The sequence below is a fragment of the Rhineura floridana genome, chromosome 3, assembly GCF_030035675.1.
Source record: "Rhineura floridana isolate rRhiFlo1 chromosome 3, rRhiFlo1.hap2, whole genome shotgun sequence".
Lineage (NCBI taxonomy): Eukaryota > Metazoa > Chordata > Lepidosauria > Squamata > Rhineuridae > Rhineura > Rhineura floridana.
Window position 1 is genome coordinate 187,676,799 of NC_084482.1, and position 15,314 is coordinate 187,692,112.

The following is a 15,314-nucleotide window of genomic DNA, read 5'->3' on the forward strand; positions in this document are numbered from 1 at the left end:
CCCCATCCTCCTAAATCTCTAAGCGTCCCACACCCCAAACCCTCTGGATCAGATTTGAGGAGCGTGCGGGGAGCACACAGGGGCCAGCAGTAGCGGTAATTCTGCATTGACAGATATGCCAGCTGAATACTGTCTATAAGCTTAGCCATTGTGTTTATTGTGGGGCATCCAAAAGGCCCTTCATTTGATGTAGTTGCGAAGAACCAGTCTTTGCTACCAGATTAAAAAAAAAACTACAGACTGAGAGTTTAACTCCTGTGCAAAACCCCAGGGAGTTTAAAGGTAGGTTTTAAAAAAAAAAAAACCTTTATAAGGCAAAGACAAAGACTGAAAAAAAGCAAGAGGTGTGCAAATTGAATAGGAAAAATTATACATATTCTCATCAGCAAGTATTCTTATTACTGGAGAATTCACACAAGATATAGAAAAGTACAGTTTCACACAACGCATAATAAATCTATTGCACTCATTAATACAGCCACTTCCAAAAACAATTTGAGGGAGACAAGACTCGATGAACGCATATAGGATAAATCTGTCCACAGCAGACTTCCAATTACTAGAATGATTAATGTGAGGAGATAGGCTGATGAGATCAGTCTCTCCCAGAGACATCTAGCTGTTGGCAACTGCCTGTTGTCAGAATGCAGAACTAATGGGACTGATCCAACCCAAAGTGACTGCTCTTTAATACTTTTTATCAAAGAAGACCTAGCCAGGATAAGAGCCAAGGATAAGAAACTTAAAAGCACTTTTTATCTTCTGCTTTTCACTTTTCACTTCTATTTGAGGCTTGTGTTCCCGAAGGAACTTGGCATGTTCAGTCTGGTGAAGAGAAGGCTGAGGGGTGACATGATTACACTCTTTAAGTACCTGAAGGGCTGTCACATAGAGGAGGGTACAGATTTGTTCTCTGCTGCCCCAGAGGGTAGGACTAGGTCTAATGGTTTTAAGTTGCAGGAGCATAGATTCAGATTGGACATTAGAAGGAACTTGACAGTAAGGGCAGTTCGGCAATGGAACCGACTGCCTAGGGAGGTGGTGGGATCCCCTTCGCTGGATGTCTTCAAGCAGAGGCTGGACAGCTATCTGCGGGAGATGCTCTAGCTGTGGATTTCCTGCTGTGAGCAGGGGGTTGGACTTGATGGCCTACAAGGCCCCTTCCAACTCTATGATTCTATGATCTCACCAACATTTCCATTTGAGGCTAACATTCTGTTTGAGGCTTGTGGCCTGATAAAAAGATGCTTTCTTAAATCAGAGCCCAATGCCAAAGGGTTAGGATTAAATGAACTTTTCCCAAGTTCCCAATTAACTTAAATAACTAGGTGATTTAATATTTCACAAATGTTATGCAATAGTGAGATAAAATACACAGATATAGATAAGTACAAGATGTACTCCATGTACTAATGAACATTTCTATCAACTAGCATAGATCTTTGTCCTGAAAAGTAATTAAATGTATGCCATGAATGCTATTCATGACCTCTGCAACAATATATTGTACCATGGGATCAGATATGAGACTTCTGATCATCTGGCAACATGACTTTAACAGTGCCTTTCATAACAGTTTTACTGCTTTCTACAGCAGTACAAGACACTGAAATATAAGCAAGACATCTCTTCAGTTTCTTCACTTCTGCTGCAGCTAAGACCTCTTCTCCAACATATAATGGGGATGGAAAACTAATTTCCTGAGAAAGAAAAACACAGCCATGCCCTGGCATTTTAGTACCCAAAACAGCAGAAATAAGTCCGTTGATCAGAACACCATGTACAACTGTTTTCCCAAATCTTGATCTCTTTGCATATTCTTCATCCAGATGCAATGGGTTTATGTCCCCTGTTAACTCAGAAAAGGTAACAACATCCATCTGTGTAAACGTCTTAGTTAGTGCAGCCTTATCTCCAACTTGTATGTGCAAATGCTGAACAGAAGGTTGAATGAGTGGAATGGTAATGTTTGGCTTTGTCAGGAATCTTCTCTGGAGTCTCACATATAAAAATCTGCATTTCAGCAACACTATCAGCATCTTAGACAACTCTGGCTTTTCACAAGCTTAGTCAGTTGCCTCTTCTGTGTGTGTTTAATCCAGTACCAGCTCTCTGCTGTTCCCAGCTAACGCAAGAAGAAACGGAGAGGTCTAGGGGAAAAAACCACAAAGGAACATAAATTTCAAAACAAGAAAAGGAAAATTACCAGCCAACTCAATTCCTTATGTCAAAGCAAAATTTGAGCAACCTATGCCAACTAAAAGAGATGGATTGATTCCATAAAGGGAGCCACAGACCTGAGCTTACAAGATCTGAACAGGGTGGTTCATGACAGATGCTCTTGGAGGTCACTGATTCATAGGGTCGCCATAAGTAATAGTCGACTTGGAGGCACCTAACATCAACAACATGCCAACTAAATGAAAGTTGATTCATCTCCTTGGACCAAATTTAATAAATGTAAGCCCAAGAGGTGAGCGTTAAGTGGCTGACCTGGGCATTTCAATGAAAATGGGAGAGCAGGAAGGAGAGCACACTCTGCTCTGCAGTGACATTACAACCAAAAGCAGCTTTCATGCTAAATCAGTTGCTAGTGACAGCCTACAAAATTATTTGTATTCAGTAGAGAGCCAAGGACAAAAGGGTGGATTGTTTTCACAAAATGCAACCACAATATGACGTAACAGCAAATTGGCAAGTACAGAATTGAATATTCTTGGTGTGACTAGACTCCAAGCAAGTTTGGCATTGTTTCTATATTCATTTATTGTTTACATTTCTATCCCACTTTTCTGCACTAGACACCCAAGGCTGTTAACAATATAACTATATTATAAATATAAAGATATTGTAAACATAGATAAACATCTTCAAAGGGGAAAAAGGCACCTCAGAACACACAAAAGACCCTACGTTTCTAAACAATCCCATATATAAAAGAACTGGTCCTTTATCGATAACAGTATAGTGCATAGATTTCCACCATCTAAAAGTTCCAGGGCAGCAACCAAAAGTATCTAACAAACAATGGCATTAGACAGGCCTTAAACTGATTGACTTATCATGAAGGGAGTGAACTGCAATTAGCCAAAAAGTGTGAAGCAGAATTCTGATCTATCAGTATTAACCAGTGATTGAAATACTCCTTCCAGAAAGCCATGTTTTATCTACCCAGGACTATTAACCACAGAGGCAAATCAAAGGAAGTGTAGGACTTAAAATGAATTACAACTATTTCACTATTGAAAAAGCAACCATATAATATTCAAATATCAATCAATATCAGAAATTCCTTATTTGAGCTATTTATTGTATACTGCTTTTGGTTTCTCAGGGGAAATTGAGGAAATAAAGCTTTAAAAAATTACATTTTCCATGCAGGTACTACAAACCAATACTGAACAAACTTTGAAGTGATCAGGTATCACATATACATCTTTAGGCTACAATCCTTCCTACATTTACCTGGGGGTAAGTCCCACTGAACTCAATGGGACTTGCTTACAAATAGATCCCCAAAATACAACTACACTGCTAGATGGCCTTATAACCTAGACTAGGTTGGTTGCATAGCGTTGTAACTCTTACCTGCATCACCCTAAATGCACACTTTCTGTTCTGATAAGAACCAAACAGCGTCAGAGCACTCCACAGCTTTACCAGGCCACTGTTCAGATGACAGAACTAGGTACATTAGTGAAAACTACCAAGAGATGCGAAAATAAAACAAGTACTCATACTGCATAAAAGGAAGACAAATATTAAGTCTGCAGTCTCGTTCATGGCCGCAATGATCCATAGGTCTGTATTGTTGGAATTCTTCAGCACATACTTTTGGTAGGCCAGAACAAAGTGAGCAAACTTTTCTTCTTTTAGCAGAATGCAGAGCCAATGCTGGCTGATATAACAGTCTCTTTTATTCTTTCAGAGACCACCTTGCACAGGAATGGTAACTGGTTATAAGAAACCAATCAGAATTTTGCCAGATAACTTGAATATTTTTTGTTAACATTGTGTAGGCCTGATACCAGTACTTGATGCTGGCATCTTGAAGTTTGAAGTATTTTTCTCAGCCCTGACCTTTAAAGACCAACAGGCCAATACACCTAAGCCACTATTAGGTGACACTCATACACCCAAGTGGCAACAATCCTACATATCAACCAAGCTTGTGACATCCCGCTTAAACATAAAGATAATTCCCTTCATTTTTAGAGAGCCTTGCTTTTACCAACAATGCTTATCAAGAATGTATATTCAGAGTTTCTTACGCATTAGGTACTCTAAGTATTGCAGACAAGGTTTTTTCCTCATATGTCAGTATATCAACAGGCAAAGTTGCACCAACCTAAAAAAGAGGCATGCCATTATTACTATGAACTGCTTTACGTTGTTTCATAAACAAAAATTTCCCTAGCAGGTTTAGCTGTTTTTAAAGCCCTAAGTGTTTGGTACTGGGATACCTAAAGGGCTGCCTATAGTGAAGTGTACCTTTCTGAGACTTAAGATTGGTACTGGGGTAACTGCTTCCTGGCCTACCAGCAAGGGCTAGGCTGTTGTTGTTGTTGTTGATGATGATGATAATAATAATAATAGTAATAGTAATAATAATAGATTACCCGCCCTTCACCCTGAGGTCCCAGTGTGGGTTACAATAGTTTAAACATCATAAAAGATATGTGGGTCCTAAAAATATACATCTCAGGTGTCAAAGGCTAGGACAGTAGTTCCCAAAGTTTGTCCCACGGACTCGTGAAATTGCTGATGGTCTTGGCAGACCACTTCATGATTTTTCTACCTGTTGTAGGAATTGTGCTGTGCTCGATGCTGTATGATTTTCAATTGTATTTTATTGCTTCTTTTATTATTACTTATATTGTATTTTATTGCATTACAATTTGCATTCCATAGAACTGGTGTAGTGGTTAAGGTGTTGGACTACAACTTGGGAGACCAGGGGTTGAATCCCCACATAGCCAGCCATGAAGCTCACTGGGTGACCTTGGGCCTCTCAGCCTCATGAAAACCCTATTCATAGGGTCGCCATAAGTCGGAATCGACTTGAAGGCAGTACATTTTCGTTAGAACTCAAACTATAATACATTGAATTGAATATAAAAGAAGCAATAAAAATACAATAAAATCCATATGGATATTTAATGTGGGCATGCCACGGACCACCTGAATGAAGCTTGTCCAGCGACGTTTGTTTGTTTATTTAGTTATTTGTTTACCACCCCATAGCCGGAGCTCTCTGGGCAGTTTACAGCAATTAAAAACATTAAAAACAAATATACAAATTTTAAAACACAAACAACAATTTAAAAACACAATTTAAAAAGTGTAAAAACAATTTAAAAACACATGCTAAAATGCCTGGGAGAAGAGGAAAGTCTTGACCTGGCGCCAAAAAGATAACAGCGTTGGCACCAGGCACACCTCGTCAGAAAAATCATTCCATAATTTGGGGGGCCACCACTGAGAAGGCCCTTTCTCAGATGCACCTCTGTGTCAGGTTAGCAAGTATAAGAACAGGTCCTTCTCTGTGGTAGCCCACCATCTGTGGAATACTCTCCCCAGAGGGCCCCACTTTGTTGATTTTTAGAAGAGCCCTAACATTTTTATTCTGCTTCTGAATGATTTTGTGATGCTGTGTTTTAATGATTATATTTACCGCTGTTATTTTAATATTAACATTGTTGCTTGTTATTTTAATAGTTTGCATTCCATTTTATTATAAACCTATAAACATATATTGACAATTTGAATCCACAATCAATTTATAACCTTCCACCATATCTAGTAATCAGAACTTTCTACAATTAAAACACATATAAATTATAATCGTATCAACAATGAGAAAGCTTCAAATAATTCTAAAGTGTACTCCTGTTTCATATAATTAGAAAAGGGGAACCAGAACCTATCAAATTGTTCTTGATTGTCTTCATACCATTTTGAGAGGTTTTGACATCATGATAACCGTACCATGCCTAATTGAGCCATTCTTGCTCAGTAGGAACTATACAATTGCACCATTTAGCTGCCAGTGTTTTGGCTGCAGTTAACGAAGTTCCCACTAAATTATGCTCTGGGCCCACATCTTTTTAAACATAATCTAGCAGCATTTATAAGGGACATATTGGTATATTCTTATCAAATAATGTTCTGTATTATTTTAATGATTCTCTCCCAGAGGTTTCTGACTTTCTCACACATAACAATGGCTTGTCATCTTATATTCATGTGTTACTAATTGTTTTGTAAATTCCCTTGGGAGGGTGAACAACCTAAAAATGGAAATGGACTGCCTTCAAGTCAATCCCGATTTATGGTGACCCTATGAGTAGGGTTTTCATGGTAAGCGGTATTCAGAGGTAGGTTTACCATTGCCTTCCTCTGAGACTGAGAGGCAGTGACTGCCCCAAGGCCATCCAGTGAGCTTCATGGCTGTGTGGGGATTCAAACCCTGATCTCCCAGCTTGTAGTCCAACACACTAACCACTATGCCACACTGGCAAGATGATGATAAACATCTGTTAGATAAATAAAAAAAAAACCCTTTTAAAGGTCATACTCAAGTATGGAAAGAGAGATCTGCATTTTCATTATGAGTTCTGTATTTAGATTAAGCTTAGTAGAGAAAGACTTGTACTTCTTTCAGCACATTTTACTCTGAGTTCAAACAAACAGGATATAAATGGAGAATGGCGAACAGGAATCATAAAGAGGATGGACCACATAAAACTTGCAAATTGAATTTGCTGAATATATATTGACATTTTATATCACTCCTTCCCTTCATCCTCTTCTCTCAGTATAGCTACAGCATTTCATAGAATCATAGAATAGTAGAGTTGGAAGGGGCCTATAAGGCCATCACGTCCAACCCCCTGCTCAATGCAGGAATCCATTTCATCCGTTAAAGCCAGGAGAAGCTGCCACATGTTCTCTCTCCTAGTTTTAAAAGGGCCAAGACCAACAGCACACAGAGTTATACTTCTGCAGAAGCAATATTTCCCTTCGGCAGGGGACCCAATTAAACCAGGGGCTCTTTAAATGTCCTGCATTCAGATTAACTCCTTGAGCATGTAAGCAACTGTTTGAGCGTACACATCAGAAAGTGGAGAAACAGCAAGGGTTATCATCTTCAGATAACCAAACAGTCAATGAATCAGCAACAACGTACCTCACCATGCAGCCGTTTCAGAGCAGAGATAATAAGTTGTTTGAATTCTACAGCATTTAGGCTAACATCAGCTTCTTGAAGCTCCCTGAAATATACGTTTGTAAGAAGTCTTATTAGTAAATCCCATCTATCAACAAAACAATATGCTGCTCAAAAGCCTTCAGAGATGGAGGGGCAAAAGAAAAAAAGTGGAATTTGAACTTACAAGTGAATCTTTAGATAGTGGTACTCAGAAGCATTCTTGAGAACTATTCTTTCATAGGAAGCAGGCTTGATACCTTTATTGCCATCATCAAATTCAATCATCTTAGCAAGCAGACTTCTAAAAGGAAGTTGATTATATGTTTCAAGTCCTTCACCCAAAACCACAAATTCTATGTGTGGTCAAATGTCATTATTATAACTGGCCACTCTTCTCATTTATGTATTTATTCACTTCAGAGCTTTTACATCCAGCCGTTCCTACAGAGCAAAACACAGGACAGCTTACAACATAACATACTGTACAATATGTAACAGGAATATAACTATCCAGAAGTGGGAAGACAGGGACTTATACCGAGTCAGACCACTGGTCCATCTAGATCTGTACTGACTACACTGCTTGGCAGCAGCTCTCGAGAGTTTCAAGCAGGTCTCTCCCAACGTTACCCAGAGAAATGCGGAGGATCGAACCTGGGACCTTCGGCGTGTAAAGCAGATTCCACCGAGCCCTTCCCCTATTAATAAAGCAAACCCTAATGGATTAAAAGGGCCTTACTCCCAGGTAAGTGAGATCATGACTGTAGTCAATTGCAAAATATGCATCATACGTAGAAGAGCATAGCCGTTTGAAACTGGCTAAGGGGTGAAGAGAGGCAAGAGAGCTTCTTAGCCTAAAACGTGCCTGATGGAGCCCACTGAAGCCCCTCCGCAAACAATCACACGGGATGAAGACTCACAGGTGTTTTACAACCAGGCGCCACGTACTCGCACAAACCTTCCCTCTCTCTTCCATACGCCGAACAACACAGAGAGAAACAACCAGACAGAACTTCCGCTAACCACACCAGCCAGTCATAGAACCGCCCATCTCCTTTCTGGCCAATGGCAGAGAGTGCATCATATCAGCTGCCGCGTAGATCAGCGGCCCAATCGGCTGGCCGGCATGGGACGTTTGAAGAGACGTAAAGAAACACATGATAAATTAGGAGAAGAAAAGGCGGGGATCAGAATTGGTGAGAGTCTTGCGGAGAGTGGGCGGGAGACCTTGAATGCTGATAGCCAATAGGCTCAAATCTTGTAGCTTCGGAGGCGGGATATCCCTCCCTCCTTCCGGCGCCTCAGTTTTCAAGACGTCATTTCGCTAGTTGAGCAATTTGGCTGTGCAAATGGTGTTGGAATTGGGGTGTTTTATTTATTTATAAGATTTATATCCCGCCCTTCTTCCTAGTAGGAACCTTTGGTTTGGTAGAGTGCCGGTGCTGTACTGTCGTGGAGTCTGAATGCTAGGGAAGGGGTCGGCGCAGTGAAGCAGCTCTTGTTTTGCTGCCGAGGCAGGCTGACAAATGAGTCAAGGAGCTTTTTCCTCTTCCGTGCCGCTTGCTGGAAAGTAAAACCCACTTAAATCCAAGGAAGGCTTACGACTCTCGAAGAGCAAGAGTAAATGTGCACAGAATGCCTTACAGGGCAATCCTGTCCGGGCTTATTCAGAAGTAATTCGCATTGTCTTCAGTGGAGTTTACTTCTGGGCAAGCGTGTATAGAATTGCAACCTTTGGGAGCCCTGTTGCGGATTGCTAACGTTTGCTTATCTCTCCTGTGGTCACGGAGCTCAGTTTGTCATCGGCCCGTTTTGCTTCTCCATGTACAACAGTGAAGGGAGGAAAAATCCTCTTCGCAAAAATTCTCCGGTGTGGCTCTGAAAGTTGTTGTAATCCAACAACTGGAAGGCCACAGATTCCCCATCCCTGGTGCTGCATTAACAATTCCCAAGCCTGATCCAACAGGCAGGGGGGCTATGTGTATGTAGCCCTGCTTAAAAAACAAATCCTGCCAACCAGGTGTTCAGGGAAGGGAGGGGCTAGTTTTAGGGACGGTGTAAAAGCGGGAACGGAATGGAACAGGCCGGAACGGGCCCTTTATAAAAGAAATTGATGCCAAAAACACTGGGATGTGTTAGAGACACTTGAGAACAACATTTAGGAACAAAAACCATTCCAATAGCATTTTTGATTAACCCTTTAACAACCGAAATGCCCTCCGGAACGGAATGAAACAACCTGGAACGGCGACTTCCCAGCGAGCCAGACCTCCCAAATTCACCAGTCCCACATGACTACATGGGATGCATGCAATAAGACACAAAACTTCCACGAAAAACACATTCCAATACCTGTTCCGGGCTATAATACACTTTTATGTAAAACAGCCCGGAATGGCGACTTCTCAGCGAGCCAGTCCTCCCAAATTCACCAGTCCCACATGACTACATGGGATGCACGCAATAAGACACAAAACTTCCACGAAAACCACGTTCCAATACCCATTCCGGGCAATGTTTTGTGTCTTATTGCATGCATCCCATGTAGTCGTGTGGGACTGGTGAATTTGGGAGGTCTGGCTCATTGGGAAGTCGCCGTTCTGGGCTGTTTTATGTAAAAGCGTATTATAGCCTGGAACGAGTATCGGAACGTGGTTTTCGTGGAAGTTTTATGTCTTATTGCATGCATCCCATGTAGTCATGTGGGAATGGTGAATTTGGGAGGACTGGATCGCTGAAAAGTTGCTGTTCCGGGCTGTTTTATGTAAAAGCGTATTATAGCACGGAACAGGTATTGGAACGTGGTTTTCGTGGAAGTTTTGTGTCTTATTGCATGCATCCCATGTAGTCATGTGGGACTGGTGAATTTGGGAGGTCTGGCTCATTGGGAAGTCGCCGTTCCGAGCTGTTTCATTCCGTTCCAGAGGGCATTTTGGTTGTTAAAGGGTTAATCAAAAATGCTATTGGAATGGTTTTTGTTCCTAAATGTTGTTCTCAAGTGTCTCTAACACATCCCAGTGTTTTTGGCATCAATTTCTTTTATAAAGGGCCCGTTCCGGCCTGTTCCGTTCCTTTCCGGCTTTTACACCGTTACTCCCCCAAATCAACAGGCAAAAGATAGGAAAAGGATGTGTCAAAAGCTAGGCAGTGATTTAAACAGAAGCTGTGGTGGGGAACATTGGTGAAGGGAAAGCAAGATACCAGATAGCAACATAGAAAGCTGCCTTATACTGAATCAGACCATTGGGTCCATCTACCTCAGTACTGTCTGCGCTGACTGGCAGTGGCTCTCCAGGATTTCAGACAGGAGTCTCTCCCAGCCCTACCTGGAGATGCTGTGGGTTGAATCTGGGGCCTTTGTGCAATGCAGATGCTCTACCACTGAGATTTTAGAAGCTTTTTGAAAGATAAAAGAAACAATTCGAGTTCTGGAGGAAAAGATAATGGAAAATGGACAAAGATAGTGTTATGAGCATGGGGGTTGGAATGGATGATTCCTGTGGGTCCCCTTTCCAGCCTCTGATTTGGAATCCTGTGCCTTGGGGCTGGCTCTGCTGGCCAGATGACTTTCTTTTGTTAAACAGATAGAGTGGCCAGGTAGGATAATGGGTCTATCAGTTACCCAGCAACAGGTGAATGGGCCAGAAAGACCCTTTTGTCACTGAAACTCTTCAGGAGAGCCTTCCCCCCCTTCCTGGCCACCAGCAGAAGTTTGTGCTTTGAGTGTTTTTCAGAAGTGGCTAGAGAAAGGCTGGTAACTGGAGGCAGGCAGAGAGACTGGCTCTCTGCACCATGGCTTTAGGATGCCTCCTGCAACCCAGATGGAGAAGCTGGATATTGGACTGCTGATGCCTTGAACTCCTCCAACTTAAGCTCAGGTTGGAATGTGCGTAAATAAACAAACCATATTTCATAAAGACACCACAGTCTCCGCTGACCTTCTTCCCAAAGGAAACCAAACCCTGGAGGAGTGCAGGGATCCCTGAAATCTCACCACTTGTAGATTGGGGAGCCGTGCAATAATAGGAATTAGAAGAAAGAAATAGCAGTTTAGCATTAAGATCATTTCATGCATTATGCGGAGGTTAAATCCAAGTATGACACCAAGTATACACTTGAGGAAACTGCAACCAGTCTCTGAGAGGTATATCTGAATGATGTGTGTGTAAACATGTCTTTGTCACATTCACATGTCACGTTTTCAGGTGTACATCAAAGATTTCTAAGTGTACCTCTGAAGATCTTAGGTGTACACTTAAATAATATTATGTGTTAACTGACCCCTGTGGCAGGATGAAGGGAGGAAGAAGAAACAAGAAAGAAATAAGAGGGGACAGATTAGGGAGTTTGATGTAACTTGAAAGTTAGATGTCTGAATTGATTAGGGAAATGAAAGAGGCATCAAAGAGAAAGATGCAGTTGAGGGGTGTGATCAGAGACCCAAGCAAGAAAGCTGAGGCACGAATTTGAGTTCAGCAGTGGGAGATGTGACGCTGATTATTAAGAGACCAATAAGAGTTCCAAAGAACCCTGAGAACTGTAGTTTACCCATCCCAGAGCTACAATTCTCAGCATCCTTAAACTACAGTTCCCAGGATTCTTTGGGGGAAACCATATGCTTCAAATGTGCTTTAAATTATGGTGTGTACACAGCTGTCGACAACAAAACTTGGCAAGATAATTTCATTGGTGGGGGGTAAGAACACACTAACATTTATTTTGCAGGCAAAGCTGATGGAAATATGCAGTGTGAGCTTGTTCATGTTAAATGATAAGGGTAACAGGATAAGAGAATTTACCCACGCTGAGCCATCCAAGAGGACACAAGCAGTCAAAGAGCTAAAAATATTAGCAAGAAAAATACCAGAAACAAAAAACAGCACTATATTTTGACAGCCTGCAAACAAGGAGCTGCCAAGTGACAAGGGACACTTCTGCAGTGCCACAATGTTGGGCTGGGATTCAGTCATGTACCAGCAAATTCAGGTTGCACAACTAAAGTTGATGGGGAGCTGTTACACAACAAACTCCAAACCTGGACTTTTTGTAATAAGGAAAGTGATGGGACAAGGCACTGCAGATGTGGGATAACATATGCTTGACCCAATGTCATCAATTACCCTGCAAACAAATCAGAATAAATGCTCAATTAATAGCTGAAACTGTCTAATCTCCCCTCAAACAAATTGGGATGTTGTTATGTGCCTTCAAGTCGATTGCGACTTATGACAACCCTATGAATCAGTGACCTCCAAGAGCATCTGTCATGAACCACCCTGTTCAGATCTTGTAAATTCAGGTCTGTGGCTTCCTTTATGGAATCAATCCATCTCTTGTTTGGCCTTCCTCCTTTTCTACTCCCTTCTGTTTTTCCCAGCATTATTGCCTTTTCTAGTGAATCATGTCTTCTCATTATGTGTCCAAAGTATGACAACCTCCGTTTCATAATTTTAGCTTCTAGTGACAGTTCTGGTTTAATTTGTTCTAACACCCAATTATTTGTCTTTTTCACAGTCCATGGTATGTGCAAAGCTCTCCTTCAACATCACATTTTAAATGAGTTGATTTTTCTCTTATCCGCTTTTTTCACTGTCCAACTTTCACATCCATACATAGAGATTGGGAATACCATGGTCTGAATGATCCTGAGTTTGGTGTTCAGTGATACATCTTTGCATTTGAGGACCTTTTCTAGTTCTTTCATAGCTGCCCTCCCCAGTCCTAGCCTTCTTCTGATTTCTTGACATTTGTCTCTGTTTTGGTTAATGACTGTGCCAAGGAATTGATAATCCTTGACAAGTTCAATGTCCTCATTGTCAACTGTAAAGTTACATAAATCTTCTGTTGTCATTACTTTAGTCTTTTTGACGTTCAGCTGTAGTCCTGCTTTTGTGCTTTCCTCTTTAACTTTCAGCATTCTTTTCAAAACATTACTGGTTTCTGCTAGTAGTCTGGTATCATCTGCATATCTTAAATTATTGATATATTTCCAATTTTCACACCTCCTTCATCTTGATCCAATCCCACTTTCCGTATCGTACTGCCAAAGCCTGCAGTTTACAACCTGAATTGACAATGTGCGAGGGCTGTTAGCACAGAACCGAGGAGATAGCGTTTTGCTTCGAAGCAGTTTTACCATTTTACTGTTTTATGGCTGCCCTGCCTGGCAGCCTGGCTCTTCATGCATAGTGTGGTTGATGCCAGTGAAAGACTGTAAAAGGAGAAGTGCTGCACTCCTTTTCTCTTGTCTTATTTTTCCTTTTTGTTTGTTCATCTCCTCCCTCCCTTTTTGCTTCTCGGAACAATCTCAGAGGGATTAAGGCACAATGGTTGTAACCAGATCCCAGAAAAACCAAAAGAGACTCACAGTACCTTCCCCTGTATCCGTACAGAGATCTATCCTGGAATACTGTCTCCCTGTGGAGACCGTAGGAACTTGGAACAAAAGAACATTTAGCAAGGGCAGCTTCACCTCAGTGTTGCCAGATCCTCAGACTTTTACTGCCTTAGTGAACGATGAAAACAGTAGAGAGCCCCAGCTGGGAGAGTCTCCTGACTCTTGTGTTCAAGAACAGATCGGCAATTGGTCTCCTGACCCGGCTCTCAGTTGAAGAAATTTTTGTTCATCATCACCTGAAGCTGGTTCATGTTCATATTCTGGCGCTGCTCAGTATGGCAACCCACCTATAAGGGATGCAGAAAAGGATACGCAGGTGGCCCTCTCTGAAATATATAAATTTCTCAGGGATCAATGTTTCCTTACAGCCCAAGTGAATGAGAATATATTCCAAAGCTTGGACGATCTAAGAAAAGAACTCTCTGGTCTCAAGGCCAACATGCAGGTCATAGTGGCCTTAATTGAGATGGGGATTCTGACAACAGCTCCTGTACCAGTACCACCTAGGCAAGAAGCTGAGGAAATCTATACCCTAACACAGCCTTTCCCAACCAGTGTGCCTCCAGATGTTGTTGGACCACAACTCCCATCAGCCTCAGCCAGCATTGCCAATGGTCAGGAAAGATGGGAATTATGGTCCCACAACATCTGGAGGCACACTGGTTGGGAAAGGCTGCTCTAGATGTTGTTGGACCACAACTCCCATCAGCCTCAGCCAGCATTGCCAATGGTCAGGAAAGATGGGAATTGTGGTCCAACAACATCTGGAGGCACACTGGTTGGGAAAGGCTGCCCTAACAGAATCACTGGATGACACTTTCCATGTTCTTGCCAAGGTCACAACAGAGCCACTGGCCGATGCCTTCTGCATTGAGGCCCAGGTCTTCAGGGATCATTTGGGTGACTTCTCGATGGACCAGGAAAGACAAGGGACGACATGGCCAGACATGACAGATGCGGAAGAACCTCAGGTTGACACCTTTGAACTCTTCCACCTTACCCTCTCTGACCCTAACCTCATTGTTTTGGATGAATGGCATGAGCTCCCAATAGAACACAACAAGTCATATGTTGCCATGGGGCTGAATGGAGCTGCAGATGAGTGTGAGGAACAGCCAAAGAAGCCAAATCAGCCAGCTAACGAACCTATAGGGCCTCTCCAATTAGAACAGGAGAAGACAGACTTCTGTATCTCCATATTTAATTGGCCTTTGAAATGGAATGATGGCTCGTGGAAAAATGGTGCATAACCTGGGAGTTATGTCTTGCACTTGCTTGTACCCTCGTGGATGTGGGAGAGTAAGGGGTATAGATGAATTGTCCTTTGCCTGCTTGGAACATTGTCAAACTTTTTTGATTTCTCTTTCATAATTAAAAATAGTAATGTATCTTTTAAATGGGGCAAGCATACTTTGGGTCAAAGCCCTAAATTTATATACTCTTTTCAGGAAGTAGCTCAACAAAGGAAGGTCCCTAGCCATTTTCTTAATCAACACAAAGGGGCACACTTTTCCTATGATTCCCCTTATAAATGCAGGTCTCCTAAGGAACGTATACCTTCCTATGTAACATACCCAAATAATATTCCTGCCTCATGGCAGAGCCATGGAGATGGCCCTTTGCTTGGAAAAGATTTCCCTTGCTTGCCTGCCCTTCATAATACCTTTACCCCAACCAGACCCATTGGTAGTCACTACCAAGCTAATG

General features: G+C 41.9%; 2 protein-coding genes across 2 annotated transcripts; both read right to left on the reverse strand.

The window, feature by feature from the left end:
* Positions 1-1,311: 1,311 nt before the first annotated feature.
* On the reverse strand, positions 1,312-2,039 carry HTD2 (hydroxyacyl-thioester dehydratase type 2). The gene has a single exon (XM_061618781.1). It carries the CDS (start codon positions 2,037-2,039, stop codon positions 1,518-1,520), a length of 522 nt encoding a protein of 173 aa, XP_061474765.1. The 3' UTR covers positions 1,312-1,517.
* A 22-nt stretch (positions 2,040-2,061) lies between these two features.
* RPP14 (ribonuclease P/MRP subunit p14) lies at positions 2,062-8,285 on the reverse strand. Its single transcript, XM_061618783.1, has 6 exons — positions 8,131-8,285; positions 7,395-7,511; positions 7,190-7,274; positions 4,272-4,348; positions 3,589-3,667; positions 2,062-2,150 (listed from the first exon to the last, which is right to left on the reverse strand). Exons 1-6 carry the CDS (start codon positions 8,184-8,186, stop codon positions 2,094-2,096), a joined length of 471 nt encoding a protein of 156 aa, XP_061474767.1. The 5' UTR covers positions 8,187-8,285; the 3' UTR covers positions 2,062-2,093.
* Positions 8,286-15,314: the final 7,029 nt, after the last annotated feature.